We start from the raw sequence: 19,581 nt of genomic DNA, 5'->3' as shown, positions 1-19,581 counted from the left end.
CAAACCAAGACAATTGCATGGTAGTAAAATAGTTATTTGATCAAGAGTCTCAGTGCTATAGCTGGGGGATTACTCTAAGCCTTGGTTAACAGATTACATTGTACAATATTAGCCACAATCACATTGGGATTTAAAACCCGTGCTGCTATCTGACACTAAAAAAAGAAGCATATGTTTGTGACAGCACTAAAAATAAGTGATCACAGGGTGTTAAGAGATGACAGGGCAGAGTTCCCTGCAGCGGCCAGACAGATGAAAGACATCAGGGGCATGTTTGAAGGGGCACCCGGAGGGTACGAGAGACACCACGTCCTTGTCCACTCTTTAAAAAAAGAAAAATTAAAAAATAACCACGTGCTTCCGTGTTTATGTTCTCAACCTACAGTGTGTCTATATATGTAACCGTGGTTATTTTCTACTTGTTTGTCATAGCCCATTTTCCACTGGTGTTCCAAGAGGCAAGATTAGAGAGATTAGCGTTGACTCCACTCACTGCATAGCCAGCCAATAACCAACTGTAATATACAGGATACATGCACACACATGCACACAAGCGCACACACACACATTAAGACAGCACTGACACATACATGAAAGAAAAAAACAAAAACTCCCACCATCCCATCCACACATATTAGAGCCTGCAAGCATGCAGACCAACAGGTGTGAGGTCATTACATGCTTTTGTATTAATGCTCTTGGTGGCGACATTTTAGCACTTGATAGAAAGATTTGTCTGAATGGAGACGGTAGCGAGTGATTGGTCTAATCGCATGTTGTTTTGTCCCTGTGGCAATCTGTGTCAAGAAGGGCCAGGAGACAGGGATTATAGTTTCCACTCTGGTCAGAGGACGAGCTCACGACTGCGCCACACGTCACTCATAGTCAGCCCATCTCATCTTGAGCATTACTCTGGTCACCTGGAATAAAGAATTGTCTGGATGGTTGTTGGGTGGCCATTGTCAAAGGTTGCAATTTTTAAGGATAAGTTATAATATGTTGCCTAAAAGCAGTCGCATTATGTCAACAAAGTCCAGCTATTACATATTGTTAACCAACAATCAATCAGCTTCATTATTTCTGAGTTCCCCCCATATAATTTGGAATAGTCCATCCATCCATCCATCCATCAACAAACATAAAAACAATACGTATGGTGAATTCAGAGAACCAATAGACCCCGAGAACGAAACGAAACGAAACGAAACAAAAACCAGTAAACTGCACAATTAAGAGGCCACAATCGCGAGCAGACTTCCACCAGAAACCCCTTTGCTGTTAGTATTTACATCAGTTTGATGAAATTTCTTCCTCTTAACATGTAAAAATACTTTCACATCTACAAAAGATGTCAGTGTCCTCAGAAACACATAGCTTTAAAAACTATTGTGTTTACTTATTTATTCAGATCTTAAAAATCTAAAAGAGTTGAAGTTTATGTCCGCTGATGGAAAACTAAAGTTGCCCCCCCCCATCAGTAATCACAGGCTGTCAAAGCTTGCTGGCTCTTTCAGGACAAGTTTGTTTGTGGAGTCAGTCAGTAACTTTGCTTATGTTTGCCTGTTCAGCGCTGCCATTGTTTGAAAGACATATGAAGACATTGCATGTTGTTGAAAACCCTGCTGCTGTCACACAGACAGAAAAACAGCTGAGTTCTTATCTACCCCCTCCCTCCTTGTTTTTATTCCAGTCCCCCCCCCCCCAATCCACCCTCCCACCGCTGTCTTTGTTTGCCTGCTTCTTTGCCTCCAAGGGTTACCACCCAACAACCTGCCCTGGCTGCCGCTGATTGGTGGAGAGGCTGCGGCTGGGCGGGGCTTCTGTCAGGACGGCGAGAGCCTCGCCAGTGGAGATCCGGCTCTCAGCTGGAGGAGCTCAGTCTGCGGAGGGGAAGCGCCAGTGGAGTCTGTCGCTGCTGCACATCCCAGGAAAAAAAAGATAAAGAAAGGACATTAAAAGGCTTCCTGTTTCCAATCGGCTACAAAAAAAAACTGCAAGAGAAGGAGCTATAAGGAACCAAATAGCCATTTAAACCCGAGCGATCTTCTTTATTCCCTCCCTGCTATTCTTTGTTTTCGCGCAGCAGACAAAGCAGATCGTCACCATCACTTCAGCCTCCGTGGGAATAACCGCTCTGCACTCTTAATGCATCAGGACGAGTCCTCTGTGGATCTGCAGTGTGTGTGTGTGTGTGTGTGTGTGTGTGTGTGTGTGAGAGAGACGGTGTGTGTGTGAGTGCCACCACATTGTGTGTGTGTGTGTGTATGTGCGTGACTGAGGAGGCTTAATGCCCTCGGTAGTGTGGCCAGGACCAAAGGAGGATGAGTCCGGCTGTGGAGGCTCAGGCCCAGGAGGCAATGGATGCAGAGCAGAAGCAGAAGCAGCAGCAGCAGCAGCAGAACAATCTCCTGCAGAAGCAGCTGCAGAACCAGCACTGCTGCGTTGAGAAGGGGGTGATGCTGGAGCCCTTCGTGCACCAAGTGGGGGGGCATTCCTGCGTCCTGCGCTTCGGGGAGCAGACCATCTGCAAGCCCCTCATTCCCCGCGAGCACCAGTTCTACAAGAGTTTGCCTGCCGCGATGAGGAAGTTCACCCCCCAGTACAGAGGTAATGACAGCAACCCTGTTCCCACCTCTGTCTTTCGTGCATGTTGTGGCCATTTTGCATGTCTCTTTATTCATGTGCATGTTTAGAAGTGGAATAGATGTCTGGGGGGGAGCGTGCACGTGTTTCCTTGCAGGCTGAGTGTCAAAGTGTGCGTTTTTGAGATTATTCTCTCTCTTTTTTTTTTTTTTTTTCGAGACCGAGAGGTGTCTTAAGCCTGCTCAAGTGTTGTTTTTAGATGCCTGGCAGCAGTTTGCTAAATTGTGCCACAGGGGGGTGCTGTAGCTGAACCCGTGCCACTCATTTGTAGCGTCCTGCTTGTAGAAGGCGGTGTTGAACCCAGGTAAGGTATTTGAGCAGGTGATGGTTACCCTGGATGGGTGGCTCATATCCAGGAAGCCACAACACATAGTTACCTGAAGGGCCCGGCATTGAACATTTGCTGCAGGTTATAACTGATCCAATGAGATTTGACTGTAAAGTATGCTTGTGGGAGTCATGGTCACACCATTACTAAGATCTGCAAAAAAAAAAAAAAAATGAAGCCAGAGAACGATGCTGGCAAACAGAGACTGCTGGACTGGCTTAATATGTCACCTCTTTGTGAGGCGGCCCTTTTATGTTCCCTACAAAATGATATGAAATCTTCAGGGTGCAGAGAAGCCGCCTCTGATCACGTGTCCATCAGTGACTGTCCCATCCACCTGCAGCACATCCACCTCATATGTTATCTAAGACACTGCATCGCCGACCATATGCTGTCTCCTTTGTGTCCCCTGCTGAGACGTGTAAGCTGATACGCCGAACTTACTTTCCTCTGCTCATCCTAAAAGCCACACACATGCTTGACATGCACACCAACCCACTGAACTGAATACTATGGGGGGGAAAAGAATTAATAAACATGACTTTCAAATGACGAATCCTGAAATCAAACCTCTCCTTTGGTCTGACATGAATGTTTCGTGGAGTGTCATTTTATTTTCATGTCAGCTGTGTTGCCGATCTTCACGCACTCTCCTCCTCTCTGTCACCTTGTCTCAGCTCCTCTCCTTCGTGGAGCAGCATGAGAGGAGCAGAGAGTGTGTGTGCGGCTGTTTTTATAATCCAAACAAAATAGGGGAATTGTGGGACTCCGTAGATGTTCTGTGTGATCAAAAGTGAAATCGGGAATCTTGTGGACGTCTGCTGTCATCCTAAATCTGCTGAAGCTTAATAACATCATTCAGTATTTGATTTATATCTGCATGTATGCAGTGTTGCATTGTGGGTTGTCCATTGTTTTTCCGACTGTCTTTGGTGTTTCTGTTTGAGATGGGAATGAATAAAAAAACATTTTGACTCAACTCTTTGGAGCCTTATGTCGTTTGTGTTTGGACTTCATTTTTGAAGCATGGCATTCCCAAACCTGAAGAAAATCCTTTTCAGACTTAATGTGTTGGTGGTTTTGTTTTTTCTTTCTTTCCTTTGCTGGGAAACCTTTGTTTAAAAGATGCTCTGCCCTCCTCTCTGCTCCTCTCTCAGGTGTGGTCTCGGTAAGCTTCGAGGAGGACGAAGAAGGGAACCTTTGCCTTATCGCTTACCCACTCCACAGTGACCCAGCAGCAGATCTCGAGAACAAGGACCACTCGGCAGACTGCGAGCCCAAGGCCAAGATGCTCAAGTGGGGGAAAATGGTGGCGTCTTCGCTGCATGTGGACGGCGACATTTACAGCAAGGACGGCCGAAGTCGCCACTCCAGGAAAGAGAAGGAAAAAAGGTGAGACAGAGAAAATGGCCCTACTCGATTTGCTCAAGGTCTTGTTGCCCACATCAAGAACATGTGGTGGATGTATCAACGGCGTGGGGGGGGGGGGGGGGGGGGGCAAAGAGCGTCACGGTGATATCGCACCTCGTTTAAATGAAACTGAAGATGATGCATCTTCAGATCATTACACAAGCAGGACATATATAAACCAAACTTTGCTTTGCCATGAATGGTAACGCCGCAGTCTGGAGACATGAATTAATTGACTAATGATGCAATTGTTGACACGTACGTACCACACTAAGACAGAACTGGCTCTAAATTCAGCACTGGTCTGATCCTTTGGCCTCAGCAGCTGGGGGGGGGGGGGGGGGGTCATAGACTCAGGCTTACATAACTGCAGTAGATGCATGTTTGTGCCTATATACAAACACAACTGACTCAGTCAGCCGTCGCCTCTTACGTGGGGAAACTGCTAGAAGGATGATCCTGGTAGAATACAGTAGAGATTGATATGTAATGCATCAGCAGTGAGTAATACCGCTGCGTTTCAGGCCCCTTTGCATGGACCTTTCTTTCGTCTTTAAACCTACACACATGGTATTTGCGTCACATTCTTTTCTTTTCAGCCTTGATTGTGAATCTAATGACCTTCGTCCATTGTGTGTGCCACTCAGTGTTCAGAAACTGCAGGAGGACATGGAGCTGGAGTGGCTGCAGCAGGCTGAGGTGCTCTACTACCGGCTGGAGCACGGCCACAGTAACGCCGAGCCGCAACTCCAGCACAACCCCTGGAGCCTCAAGTGCCATCAGCAGCACCTGCAGAGGATGAAGGAGAACGCGAAGCACCGCAACCAATACAGTATCCTTCCTTTGGCTGAAAGCTGCACTGTGCCTCGAATGTTGTGTTTTTAGAAATGGTTCGAAAACACATTGGCGCTATTGTGCAAGAGCACCGGCAAGCTGAGCCCGCGGTACAACTCAACACCTGCAGATCTGCATATGAAAGGCATTTATATCAGCGGGCTCGCCTGAGGCCTGTAACCCAACACAGTGTCTCACTGTCAATCCCGTAGCGTTGTCTTTCAAAAGCACTCCCATCAGTTACTTGATATTACTGTGGTTCAATCTTTCATACCGTCGTGACAATGAGATGAGAGTGAGCTAATGTGATTGATGCTTTCCTGTACCGTCTGGCCAAGCGCGTTTAAGATACCATTTATGTATGGCGTTCGACTCCTTGACTCCGTTTTCCCAGAATTCATCCTGTTAGAAAACCTGACCTGGCGGCACACCGTGCCGTGTGTGCTGGACCTGAAGATGGGCACACGGCAACATGGAGATGACGCGTCGGAGGAGAAGAAGGCCATGCAGATCCGCAAGTGTCAGCAGAGCACGTCGGCCTCGATAGGAGTCCGCCTCTGTGGCATGCAGGTAAGCTGCCATATTGGAGTAGCTTTACACTGGCGCTGTGCTCGTACATTAAATCAGGAAATGTATACCACTGTGGCCACCTTTGGGTCAGAAGTCAGAAGTTCCAACAAACCACCATACCTTTATGAAATGAAAACAAAACTCACACAGAGACCACATTCATGCCAGAAACGACTGTTTACATACGATGTATAAAAGGACTACAGGTCCCCTTGAATTATAAACACTGACTGTTCACAATGGGATGTTCTACACCCGATATTCAGCTTCCACCTCTCCGTGTGTCTCCGCCCCCGCAGGTGTACCAGTCCGACACAGACCAGCTCATGTTTATGAACAAGTACCTCGGCCGCAAACTCACCATGCCCGGCTTCAAGGAGGCTCTGTTCCAGTTCTTCCACAGCGGGCGACGTCTTCGGCGCGAACTCCTGTCCCCGGTGCTGAGCAGGCTCAGAGACATGCAGGCCGCCCTGGAAGCCTGCGAATCGTACCGCTTCTACTCCAGCTCGCTGCTCATCATCTACGACGGCGCGCCACACAGGAAACACACGCGGCGACGCACCGAGGACGGGCTCTCGGAAGACGAGGATGAGGAGGACGAGGAGGTGGAGGTGGAAGCTGAGCCTGAAGAAGAGGAGGAGGAGGAGGATGCGGAAGTTGCAGGCGCACTTGGTTTCCCCCACAGCCCGTCCACCGCCAGCGAAGACAGCAGCAGCAGCAGCTGTTCCAGCAGCAGCAGTGTCAGCGGCGGTTCAGGGATCAGCCAGGCCCGTCTGTCAGGCTCCTTCCCCGGAAGCTCCATGGTGGATGTGAGAATGATCGACTTTGCTCACACCACTTGCAGACATTACAGGGAGGACAGCGTGATCCACGAGGGCCAGGACAGCGGCTACATCTTTGGCCTCCAGAACCTGATCACCATCATTTCCGAACTCGAGAACTACAGCACAGACTGAACCCTGCCGAGGCACGGGGGGTTTCCAAGAGGCAATACTCTCTGAGATTTGGAGGAGCAGGACACATAACGAGAGAGAGACAGAGAGACCTTTTATCCCATCTCATAAACTGGACCTAGTTTTAGCTGGTCTTTCCTTCGGACCCCCCCTTCTTTCTGCCACTGGTGCTTTTTGAAGTTGCTGTTGTGTACGTACATCTTTGCGAAGTTGAGCAGACCTGCGAGTAACACAGACCCGATGCGCTAGCGACGCAGCGACTTAGCCGCTGCCAACCAAATGTGTTTTAACCCACTAAGTCGTTGAGGGTGGGGGGAGCAAGTGAAAGCCCGAGAGATGTTTTTCCTTGTGTCCGATTTCCAAAGAAGGTGTCGTCTTTTTTGCACACACAAACATGCACTTGAAGACGTCTTGCTGAGCGAGTGTTTGGATCGAGGCGGGACTGTCAGAGAGAGAGCGAGTCGTATGAAGACAGAGTAGATTGGCGGAGAGGTGGTGCTCACGCCCTCCATTGTTCTCTATTGTCTGTTCACTCTGCCGTCCTTCTCCAACCTGTTCATCTTCACTCTCAAAGAGGCTCATTTAGGCGTCAGAAACGGAGGATATAGAGATATTTATTTATTTGACGTTTCATAAAATAAACTAAAAGTTCGAATGACGAGTAGGACATTCCATGTTATTAATGTTACAATAATGATATTAATTAATATTGTTATTTGACACGTTTGGATACCTCTATCTTGTACTCTGTGTTGTCCACAGTTTGTTGAAGGAGGAATTAAAACTTTCTGGTTTGTGGTAACATCGGTGTCCCCTGTCATGTTCTTGATTGCCAGGTAAAAAAAAAAAAATATCTGGATCATCATATAACAGTGACATTTTCTTGAAATATTCATGGCGTGCTCTCCCATGTTATGTTATGAAGCAGTGAGCTCTTTCTGGAGGCTGGTCCGTGCAAGCCCGTGATGAAAGATCAATTAATATCTCCGCAGACACCCCGGAAAGTATTAGAGGACTGAAACTTAATACGGCCGGGCGTCGGTGATGTTCTCCCACCACCTGCTACCATGAAAAATAACTGTCACGTATGTCGATCCCAAAGCGGCCGTAGACGCATCCTATAAAGTCGTGGCGTGCAGCCAAGAACACAACTTGTACAATATTCCCCCGAATGTATCTATAGTCTTGTTTCTCTCCAGCCTTGGAAGAGTTTTTTTTCTGCACAGAGAGAAAGAGACGGCGCAGTAATTCTGGCAGGAGCAGGATGACTCTGGCGTGCAGGGCGAGTCTCAGCCAGTCGTGGTCATCGCCAGCCGGTCTGGGGCAGTCGCAGAAGGAGGCCAGCGCTCTCTGAGTCACGGGCTCGGAGTGATGTGAGGAGAACCAGCGGTGCACGCAAGGAAAAGCTGTTAAACAGACACTGGCTTGTGTCAACAGAGCGCACGAGTCATTAGCGCTCCACCGTCCCCTCTCTGACATGATGAGAGAGAAATCCATCTGGCACACAAATATCAATGAGACGAATTGTACAGAAAACCGTTTTCACTATATTTCTTTCGTTAAATATTCGTGTGCAGTGTAGTGACTCGAATGGTACGCGCCGGGTCTCGATATAAAACAAGGACAAATTTATGTAGGGTTTTTAATTTGTATTCTAATGCCTGAGTCATAGGAACTGTGTTTAGTAGGTCTGTTTGTGCATATACAGATGCATCTCAAGAACAAATGCAGTGTAAAAGTGAATTTTTCCCCATACATACATAATACATCAATTTAGACTGATTTATCACACAAACCGAAATATTTTAAGACTTTTTTTTTAATCATCAGCCATAACTGAAATCAAAAATACATTATCTCAAAATAGAAATCAGAATACTTCCAGTCAGATGTTTTGAAAAACTTCAACTTCAGGCCATATCTATCACAAATGAAAACGTTTAAAGCTTAATACATTTTAGTTTATATGCTCTGCGTGCTGAAATAATTGAGACATTTGTAATTCTTATTGTAACGTCAGTCTAAAATCTGAAGGCCGATTAAAACATGGCTATATTTTGAAGTGTGATAATGCCTTAATCCTGATCTTCATCTTGTCACTGTCTGGTACCCCTGAAATGTTACTGAGTGGTACTGGTGATTGGTTCTTCAGGGGAAAGGAGAGGAGAGTCAGCATGGGGGCTCAGTACAGAAAAATCTTGTTTTGCTACAGTGAAACTAAAAAAAATCAATGGATCAGGCTTTGTTGTGGTTGGCAGACAATAGTTATAATCACTCGGATTTCACTTGTTCTATTTGGCCTTTAAAGGTCAAAGTTGCCCTCGGTGATAACGTGTATTCTTGTTTCGGGAACAGTTCAGGTCGCTTTCTTGAAATTTCAAATTTAGTCCCTTTGACAACATCTATCATATTTTCAAAGGTGCTTTATCTCTGAAAAATCAACACCCAATTCCTTTCATTCCAATTAATTATCAATATTCACTACATACTGATGTTTTATTTTAGTCTGGACACAAACAATTCTATTTTACTCTGTTCGATGTTCTTTTTAAAAACATACATTTAAATAAAAACAGAACACTATGGAGACGGTGTGCTTTTCTCAGGCCGTACTGGAAATAGAGACCTCCTGCGTCTGGCCATCTGTCACATGCTCGCTGGCTTTTGGATTTGAACATATTGTCCCGTGATGTCTGAGGTCTGATACATAACAAATTCCTGTTTCTTATATCCTGTGTTCAATTGAGTGATTCACGCTTATGTGACCAAATCTGATAAAACTTGAATCAGATATTTCATTTTGATGTTTTTAATATCCAGATTGTTTGAAAAACAGAGTGAAATCGTGGTATAAACGACCCGGCATTGTTCTCAAAGGTCCTATTGGTTGATATATGCATGCTTTATATATGCTGTGCGCCCTTCTCAGCTGGTAATCCTATAGCATTTCAGGACAGTACAACGTAAGGTCAAACCGTCATTGACTGGCCAGACATACACTTTAGTCTTTAAGCGTCTAGGTCAGAGAGGGACTAGCAGGAGAGGTTTATGAGCACCTACAGTATTAGTATTTACGAGAGACTCTCAGGGCCCAGTACTATTTGCCATGTTTTAATGGACCTTTGGGGAGCAGAGCTGCGGTCAGGTCTGAAGCATGCATGTTGAGATCTCTGTGTGACTGCAGTGGGGATCGACAGGCTGATAGATGAGAGGATGGAGAATACAAGCTCATCCCTCTCCACTGTACTAGGAAGAGCAGGGGGATGGAGGTGGTGGGGGGTAACCAATGTTGCATAACAGCCTTGAGGTCAGTGGGCTGCCTGCAACCATCAGAATGATCCCATTCTGTCACAGAATTGTGCCTTTATGTGTATTTTACACTGAATATATACCGTGTAGATTCCTATGCTCTACTACAGTTATTTAATGGTGCCGGATCACGCACGTGTGCATGTGAGTCCTTGTAGCCCAATGCTTTGAAAAAGAGTGCCAGTGTAAAGTGGAGCACTTGCATAACATTGGTTAAAATCGCTATGGCAACAGCAGCCTTCGCTCGGGAATTAAATGGTGCCGTCGTTCTTTTAGGTCATCGGAGTCTCACCCATGTTCATCAAAACATTACTACGCTTTGTAGCTTCAGTTATCAAACCGGCTCCAAAATCTATGAGTCATTTGTTAAATGCCCTTTTGAAAAAATAGGATAAATTGATGTACGTGCATAATGTCACACATAATCTACTATCAACTTGTGGTGTACCACTCTTTTTTTAGTCGTTGACTCTTATTCAACATGTCGCTCACAAACAGAGTTTTATGTGTTTATTTCTTCGTGTTTTTGTTTATCTGGATCTATTTTTACTTGTCCTCTATCTGTGAATATGTGTGTGAAATTCTGATTGGTTCTACATAACGAAAGCCTAATTCCTCCTATGAAGCGCTCATAAACTCCCCCACACTCTCTTTCATGTGCTGGCGCGCAAATACTCTCACTCCATAACACGCGGCCTAAAATACACAGATCCCTCTTCTTCTTTTTTTTTTCAGCGTTGAAGAATTGAACACAATTACTCAATGTGGTCTATGGGGTAACTGTCCGATGACGCCTACGTACCATCACATGTTTGGTCGTGTCCTTGCACTGCCATCTGAGAATTGCCCCATTGTCTCATGAACAGTTCAGTGCATGAGCTGGGGGCATAACACTGCCCCGGGCCGGTCAAGAGGATGGGAGCTGAAACCAGTGTGTTCACAGGCAGGGTGCCTTGGTGCGGTTTAATTTTCCCTACAGGACATTTCATTACACCACTATGACTCCAACATTGTGTATGACCTGTCTACGTTTGTTTCGGGTTTCTTCAAAACGATGGTAGCGACAGAGTACATGGATCATTCTAAACACTGAGATAAGTGGACAAGATGGCTATATATTTGAAATAAGGTATGACGAAAAGAAAAAAAAGGATAGTATAAGGATATTAATAATAAATGAAATGTGTATTTTGTCTACTCTCAAGACAAAACACATGGGGGGGGGGCTCGAGCCAAACCCAGGTGACTGTTTGTGACTTCGGTCTTAGGATATCCTTCAATGCCACCTTCAGTTCAAAAGTATTTCAATGACAACGAGTTGAGAGTTATTGAAAAAAATACAATAATCTACCAATGAGAGAGTTTTTAAATAACTTATTGTTTTGGATCCTGCTGAATAAACCAATAAAGTCTAGTATAAAATGGTGTTTGACATTATGTCATGTGTGTCACAGACGGCGGTGTAGTGGCCAGTGCTCACGGGTCATGGAGAGAGAATGCCCCAGCTTGAGAAAGTTCTCCCTGTGCATGCATGGGTTTTCTCCAGGTTCTCCTATTTCCTCCCACAGTTCAAAAACATATATCCAGGCTAACTTGGGACCCGACTTGTCCTTAGTTGCGAATGTGAGAGTGTGTCTCTGCCCTGTGATGGACAGGAGACCTGTACAGTGTGTCCCCTTCACCCAGCAGGGATCGGCTGCGGGGCCACAGGACCCTGGGTTGGATAAAGTGGTGAAGCAGATGGGTGAGTTGTTAATCTGGACTCATCTTGGCAAAAAAAAACCAAAACATCACACATACTCCCCCATTTTCTTTCCACTATTGGAATTCCCAAATTGTAATCTATGCACATCGATATCAAAACACCAGCATGAAGGCAGAAGGTGATCACAAAACGAAGCCAGTTGTTTCTGTGAATCCAGAACGTGGACATGCTTGTTGTGACAGGTGTTGAACCCAGTTGGAAAAATAGCTCCTATACAGACAGTTACACAACAAGGTCAGTATTGTAAAGCGGTGGAGATGAAAGCAAGAAAGACCAACCTAATGTAGATGTTGCCTCTTTGCTCTGTCTCACTAATAACGATTATAGAAATTTAAAAAAGTAAACCTGCGTGTGGATTAACCTCCTAACCTGCTCAACAATCCCCATGAGAATTGATCAGAGCTCTGACATTAGTGAGGCGTGTGTTTGTCTTTGTGTGTGTCCAACTGACACAGATACGCTGTGAAGATGTTTTTCAGGTCAGTTTAGAAGAGATTATGCGGCAGCACTTAAAGGATTGTGCGACGGCAAGACGAACATAGCGTACGACTTACTGTTCCACATAAATGGATTTGAGAAACAGCTGCGTGTGAATGAATGTCAGTCCCATCTCTGAATGTCAAACCTTCTGTATGTGTCTGTGGTTTGATGTGGAGCAAACTCCCGACTTGGAAAATAAAATCTCAATCTAAATCCTTATTGTGATTTCTCCATGATACCTCAGCAGACTCATTTAAGTCTGAAACAATTTCCATTCACTTAGAAACGATCTGATCAGGTTTTGTTGCCAAAGGTCAAAGTCACAGAGACACGGTTTGTCACATTTGAATGAATGCAATATTCCCCAAAATGCCTTGAGTTGTATTTCAAAGCCATTTTCACCAGATTTGCCAAGACAATGTACATATATTTCAGCTCTGAGAACAAAGAAATGATATGGTGTGATGAAACCTATTGCCTGTATTTGATGCAGTAATGGCATCAGCACCGACTTCACTCTTTCGTTCAGGTGAGTAACGAAGTGTGCACGTAATCAGATTTTTTTTTTTTATTACTGTGAGTCAGTATGTGAAAATACTGGGGACATAAACATTCTGCAGGGTGGGAAATGTACTACTCCACTTATTAATAATGTGTTGTGGCTCCAGTGGAAATAAAAACGTGGACAGACTTTTATTTGAACACAAACCTTGTTGAACACAACCCTCCTCTGTGGCTCTTTTCATGTGGTCGGTCACATGATTGCTAAGGGTTGAGCAAGTTGACGTACCGGTTGTTTTCCCCACAAACCTGATGAAAAATGTGGGTGGATGTGGTTGGCACAGGGAACTTATTCATGTCACCGTCTGAAAGTGTTTAGTCACTAGTCTTAGTGGGTTATCGTGAGAGTGACACAAACATTCATCAAGACTCGTCCGCATCTTAGATGTGAAATAAGGACGTTGCAAATCCTCGTTTCATTCAGGAGGCCTATTTTAAGTGTCGTGCCCTAATTAGACTACAGCGGAGTTCCGTCTAATCAGGCCACCTTGTGACAAATTGCAAAGACACAAGCTAAAGATGTGACAGTGTTCCCCACAACTAGAGGGTTAGAATACTGATTGCTCTGTTGAACATCTTCGTTTAGAAAGTTAGAGTACTCATATGAGCTGTTTTTTTTACATTTTGGAGTGAAACCACATGTATGCAGAGAACAGCTTCATTTCTTTTAACTCCACAACTAACACTCACCTGACCTCTCTCTTTCAACAACATTCGGATCCGGTTGTTGAATAACTTTCCTCAATTCAATAAGCAGTAAACTACGTATGCACTAAAAGTCAGGACATTTATGCTTGGCTGAGTAGTTCTAACAATAAAGCCTGATGAGTTCTCTTTTGCACATCTAAAATGTTAAGGAATGATTTGCATATTGCCAAATCCTATCAGGTACCGGTAATTCAAAGCAGCTTTTCTTTGCCACCGACTCTTGGCATTGTTGTTGTCGTCTTTCCGTCAGTTATATAACCAGTACCTGGATTCGCCAGAAGCTTGAAACAAGACTTAACAGCAAACAAGGCTGTTTGAATGATTTAGGAAACTGAATAATCACTCTGCGGCTGATTATTGACAAATGTGACACTGTCCAAAAGAAGGGAATAAAACAGGCTTTCCAGTTATAATAAGGAATAAAATATAATAAGAAATAAATAATGTACCAAACATAATATAGCACTATCACTATCACCCATTCACGGTACTGCAGCTTCCTACACTCCTGTCTAATCAAATCAAATAAAACCAATCTGCTCAAAATGCTTTCAATGCATTTTTTTTTTAATTAACAAGCTCCAGTCCTTATCAAATGTTTCCTTTTTTTTACTGTTTTTAAATTGTTCTATGTTGGAATATATTGAGTTGTATTTGTTGCAATGATGATTTTTCATAAATAAAGTTGTTATTGGCAGGTGCAGCGGTCTACACTTGATCGAGGTTCTTTACCAAACACAAAAACGTACTTATTTGAATCTGCATTACATTTATAAGAAGTCAATTTACAAGGAGTCTGTTTCTTTTAATCAGGATTTCTTGAAAATGAAACAATGCTCTAGCAGATATTCCTGCTGCTGTGCACTTGTTCTCACCCTCACTCTGAAAATGACAGGATTACATCAGTATGTCAACTTTTCAAGTATTTTTTTAACTTTCATATGGGATGAACTAATGCATGATTTAGAAATATAGAGAAATGTAAAAAGAAACCAAAACAAAATTGCTTCCAGATCAATGTAATTGTCACAGCAACATTATATAACAGAAACCAGTATTTATCAGCAGAAGATAAAATCATGTCACAACCTTTTTTTTTTAATCCGAAATCATTCAACAAATCCCAGCTGGAGCACTTCATCCTGCTCTCACGTAGGAGTCAGCTGTTAAATATTGTTAATAGGACCCACGTCTACCAGGTTTTAAATACTAAATGTGGCCAAAATGATTGCTGCTGAGAACATCTGATGTCATCCTCGTGCAGGGAGACTCGAGAGATGAAGGCTGAACGCATGAGAGGAAGAGCAACATCCAGCCAAGATGTAATTAGAGTGTTACATAATGGCGGCGGTGACGCCGTCCGGCAGGCGTCGGACCCGAGCTGGCCTCGGGGTCCTCTTGTACCCATGGCGTGCCCAGTCAAACTCATTTACACTGACCTCTTAATTACTTTAATGAACCATCCCAGGCTCAGAGCAACACAAAGCACACTCTTTATTCAAGCTCATCCATGAAGGTCACATAAAAGAAGACTTTCTGCCCCCTCAGATTAGTCTTTGTGTGTTATTGTGGCTTGGTGTTGTTGCTGCCAAACCGTGATTGGATTACTCACGGATTACAGCAGTTTGGGCTTAAGAGGGAAACGTAGATAAATGCTGTGAATGTATGAAACAATTGTGAAACACTGGGTTGTGTCTAAGTGGCTGCCAAATAGTCGTCCATCGCCCGACGTGGTTTCAGTGATAAGGCAAGTGCCAGACATGGTGTTACAAAATGAAATTGAAATACTACAGCCAAGGCTTGTAGTCCATCTCTCTCTCTCTCTCTCTCTCTCTCTCTCTCTCGCTCTCTCTCTCTCTCTCTCTCTCTCTCTTGCTCGCTCTCTGCCGTCACATTCATGTACCCATAACTTTATCCCCAGCGGTTTATGTGACCCCATCATATACATAAATAGTGTGTGTGTTGTTACAAGTGTGCATTCCCAGCTGCGGAACAGCTCAGCACTGATGTAACTCTCATGTGGCTGATAGAGGATTATCTGGGAGTTTCACCATTAAAACCATTAAAAAGCATACACATACCTCTGTGTGTGGAGATACTACATGAAATCAGTGCACACATGTCCAACAGTGAAATAAAATAAATAAATAAATAAAAAAAGTCTTAGAATAGAATCAAGTGTCACTGGCTTCTTCTACATTATCCTAACCTTAACTTCATGCATATATCTGCTATCCGCTGCAGGAACACATGCTTCCACACCTGACACCCACGAGGACTTTTCAGTGTTTGCATTCACTGGGCTCTAAAAATAAGGAAAAATGTGACTCATCTGGAACAGACGCAAATTAGCCCAGTGGCCAGCAGCATCATCACCCAGTGAGCTCCTGCAAACATATCGACTTCCCACACCTCGGGCACGCCGCATGTCTCTCCACACACACCAGTGTGTGCAGCCATATGTATCTGCTTGTATCAGTATGGAGTGTATTTTATTTTACTCATGGAAAAAAAAAATCAGAAAAAAAAGGGCCGGTGATTAGAGAAGGTGTGCAGCTGACATACTTTTGAATAGTTTAAATGACTGTCTCACAACAGTGTGAAGGGAGTGCCATCATGGCCACATATTTGTTTTTTTATTGCCGATTAAATAAACCCTGCTCACTCTGACAGTAGTTTCTTTATTCTTTAGTTATTTCTTTCTTTATTTTTTTGTTTGTTTCTTCATTAATTTTAGATGAGATATTTGTAAATATGCTAACAGTGTCTGCAAATGTAAAATAAAGTGTTGTGCACACTGAGGGGAGTGCTGGCCTAACCCGTCTGACCTATTTGTTAATGAAATGAAAATCAGCTTCATTTCCATGACGCATGTAAAACAGCCGGTGTCGTAGTCGTGTAACGATTAGGAGTCGGGTCAGGCCTCCCCGTGTGGAGTTTGTATGTTCTCCACTCCGGGGTATGGGTCATTACAGGCAGGTCATTACAGGCCTTATCTGTATCAAGCAGGTACCGACTATACTGGAGTTGCACAGATCAACTGTGATAACATCGCAAACAACTGGTTGCACGTTTTCTAGTTTTTAAAACGGTATTTTAGCATCCTTGTTCATGATGTTGATATAAACAACAGACATACCACAGTCTATTTTAACTGACGATAAGCCAGGCATGTTCATTTTATATACTGTATTTATTATCAATCAACAGGCTCGTATTGGGAGTGTCGATTCCATGAGAGTCCTTCAAACACTCATGTTTTGTTTTTTTGTAAATAAAATCCTTCATTCCTCCATTTTTGTTTTCTGCTTTTATCCAATTTATGTCATGGACTCTCAAGCTGATCCCAGCTGACACGTCACCAGTCCACCACAGGGCAAACACACATTCACACACAGGCAATTCAAGGGTCACCAATGAGAGTCAGATGTATGTTTTTTCCCTTGTAGCAAGAGAATACATTATGAAAACCAACATACTAAATGACCCACAGTCACAATCACTATGCAGTGACTTTTACATTCGGTCAGTCTTATAAGGGCATTTGTCTTTTAACAAATGATAAAAGATTGTACATTTTACCATGTAACACGTTGGTGTCGGCAAAAAACAAGAAATTTGTATTACTATCCATATTTTTCAGGATTTGTATATGCAAAAATCGTGTGTGACCCCCTTGAGCTTGAGGTACAACATGTTCTCTTATTTTCAGTCCATATGCAAATGTATCAAGTAACTCGAGTGACGTGTGCTTCCTGCTTGTGGCTCGAGGTTCAACAGGTTGTGTAACAGAAGGATGCAGACAGACGCACTGACCTGCACAGGTGCACATGCATAGTAGGAAAAACTTTATTTAAAAAAAAAACTTCCTTAAATTTGAGTATCAGTTGCTTTGGACTGGTCTTCTATCTCTCATATAAGACCTCTGCATACTCCCAGGACATTGTAATGTGGCTCTTAGGGGCGTCAGGCTTCATATTCCCTCAAATCATTTAAGCTCAACTGATTGATAATTTATTCTCTAATTCACTCTTTTGTGAAAAGAGTTTTTCTGCTTTATTCTAAGGGAAATTAGCACACACAGTTATGAGGCATGTTTCGCACAACAAAGCTACATAAAAAAAACAAAAAACTGAGAGGAAAATGTTGACAGTGAATGAAGATTATCACAGACTATTCAGAGTGCTGTAAAAGCCAGAGACTGAGGGGGGCTGTGTGGTCTTCACTTGTCCTCACCTCTGTGTTAGCTCATAGCTCTGTGGCCATTATGTAACCACGTGAACAAATATCCTTTCATCTCAAGGCACATGAGCTGGTTCCCACTGTGTGTGTGTGTGTGTGTGTGTGTGTGTGTGTGTGTGTGTGTGTGTGTGTGTGTGTGTGTGTGTGTGTGTGTGTGTGTGTGTGTGTGTGTGTGTGTGTGTGTGTGTGTGTGTGTGTGTATAACACAAATTAAGTGAAAAACAATGACAGGTCGAGAGAGCGGAGGTTGATCAGATGTACAGGGGGATGAAAGCTCCAGTTGTCTTTGTGCTGTGGTGTCATTATTCTGGGTCAGTGACTAAGTGTGCCACCGGCACAGGGCTCATCAATACTGCAATCACGGAGAGATTTCACACTGCACAACAAACTCATGAAACTTTCTCAGTACACACACACACACTTTGACTCAGCTGCACGGATGTGTGAGCATACTGTAATTTAAGTATTTGATTTTGTTGTTCTCTCTCGCTCTCTCTCTCCCTTTCTGTCACACACACACACACAAAATATGAAAATGTGAAAGCATTGATGGATGATGATGATGATGATGATGATGATGATGATGATGATGATGATGATGATGATGATGATGATGACCCTCACCTGATCTATAAACTCAGATCACAAACTAAACTTAAGAAAACGTTAATCGTTTTCTGGTCTCATACGTTGGTCTTTATATGGTGTAGTGAGCCACATAGTGGACTCTCGGTGTCATTACATCACAAAGAGTAAAGCTTTTCTACCTGGTAAATGTAAATGTGATCCCAACCTTTGTAAATAACTGTATAACCTTAACTTGACCTAAACTTGACCTAAACCTGAACCTGACTGAAACCTTAATCCTTAAACTAATCCTCAACAGGTTATGTCACCCACACGTAAGGCCAGCAAAAGGGGAGCATTTCTCACACACACACACACACACACACACACACACACACACACACACACACACACACACACACACACACACACACACACACACACACACACACACACACACACACACAGACACAGACACACACACACCATGATCAGGACTGAAGCAACACTGACGTCTAACGTTCAGACTTCTTCAGTATCTTTCTCACGGTTTTTATTGTTTGACATAAAAATGAGACGGTTGCAGTTCTAAATTAGTTCTCAATCGTCAGAACGTTTTCTTGGGTGAGAATAATAATGCATAATTTGTCATGCATCTAAGTACAAAAGTAAGATGTGATATTAGGTTTATTCAAATAAATCACCACAGCATCTTTATTGTCTCCATGATTAAATAAGACAGAGGGATTTTTAAAACCTTTTTGTTGACCTTTCTTACCCGTAAAATGACTATTAACAAGATTAGCAAATGTAAACCAATGCAACTGACTGGAATGAACAACTGATTAAACAGAGAATGGAATATGATTTCAAATGTGATCTAATTAAAACAAATGTACTTATTTATAGTTGCCTATTGCAGGTATATAGTTCAAGAGAGTTTCTGAAAATGAAGTAGCTTGCTCCAGTTGCATCATGGTAACATTTTAATACGTTACAACATTTTCTTTTTCTCATAATTTAATTAAAACCATCAAAATAACAAATGTTTCAGATTTATTACATGCAAGGTGAAATATTGCAGCCATATTCATTTTGATCTGTAAGAACATGAGAGTGGGGACCATTGCAGCGTCTGGAGGAGCCTCAAGACCATCGCTTGACATAAAGAACTGGAGCTGCGGGGGAGCAGAAGTGGGCGAATGACCTTG

General features: G+C 43.4%; 1 protein-coding gene across 1 annotated transcript; it reads left to right on the top strand.

The window, feature by feature from the left end:
* Window positions 1–1,892: 1,892 nt before the first annotated feature.
* Window positions 1,893–7,540, top strand: LOC308129585 (inositol hexakisphosphate kinase 2-like). The gene is made up of 5 exons (XM_080495560.1): window positions 1,893–2,607; window positions 4,129–4,363; window positions 5,029–5,213; window positions 5,610–5,785; window positions 6,085–7,540. Exons 1-5 carry the CDS (start codon window positions 2,322–2,324, stop codon window positions 6,739–6,741), a joined length of 1,539 nt encoding a protein of 512 aa, XP_080351686.1. The 5' UTR covers window positions 1,893–2,321; the 3' UTR covers window positions 6,742–7,540.
* The last annotated feature ends 12,041 nt before the right edge of the window (window positions 7,541–19,581 follow it).

The sequence above is a fragment of the Blennius ocellaris genome, assembly GCF_963422515.1.
Source record: "Blennius ocellaris genome assembly, chromosome: 4".
Taxonomy (NCBI): Eukaryota; Metazoa; Chordata; class Actinopteri; order Blenniiformes; family Blenniidae; genus Blennius; species Blennius ocellaris.
Note: the sequence above shows the minus strand (reverse complement) of the source record. Positions and strands in the feature narration are given on the sequence as shown.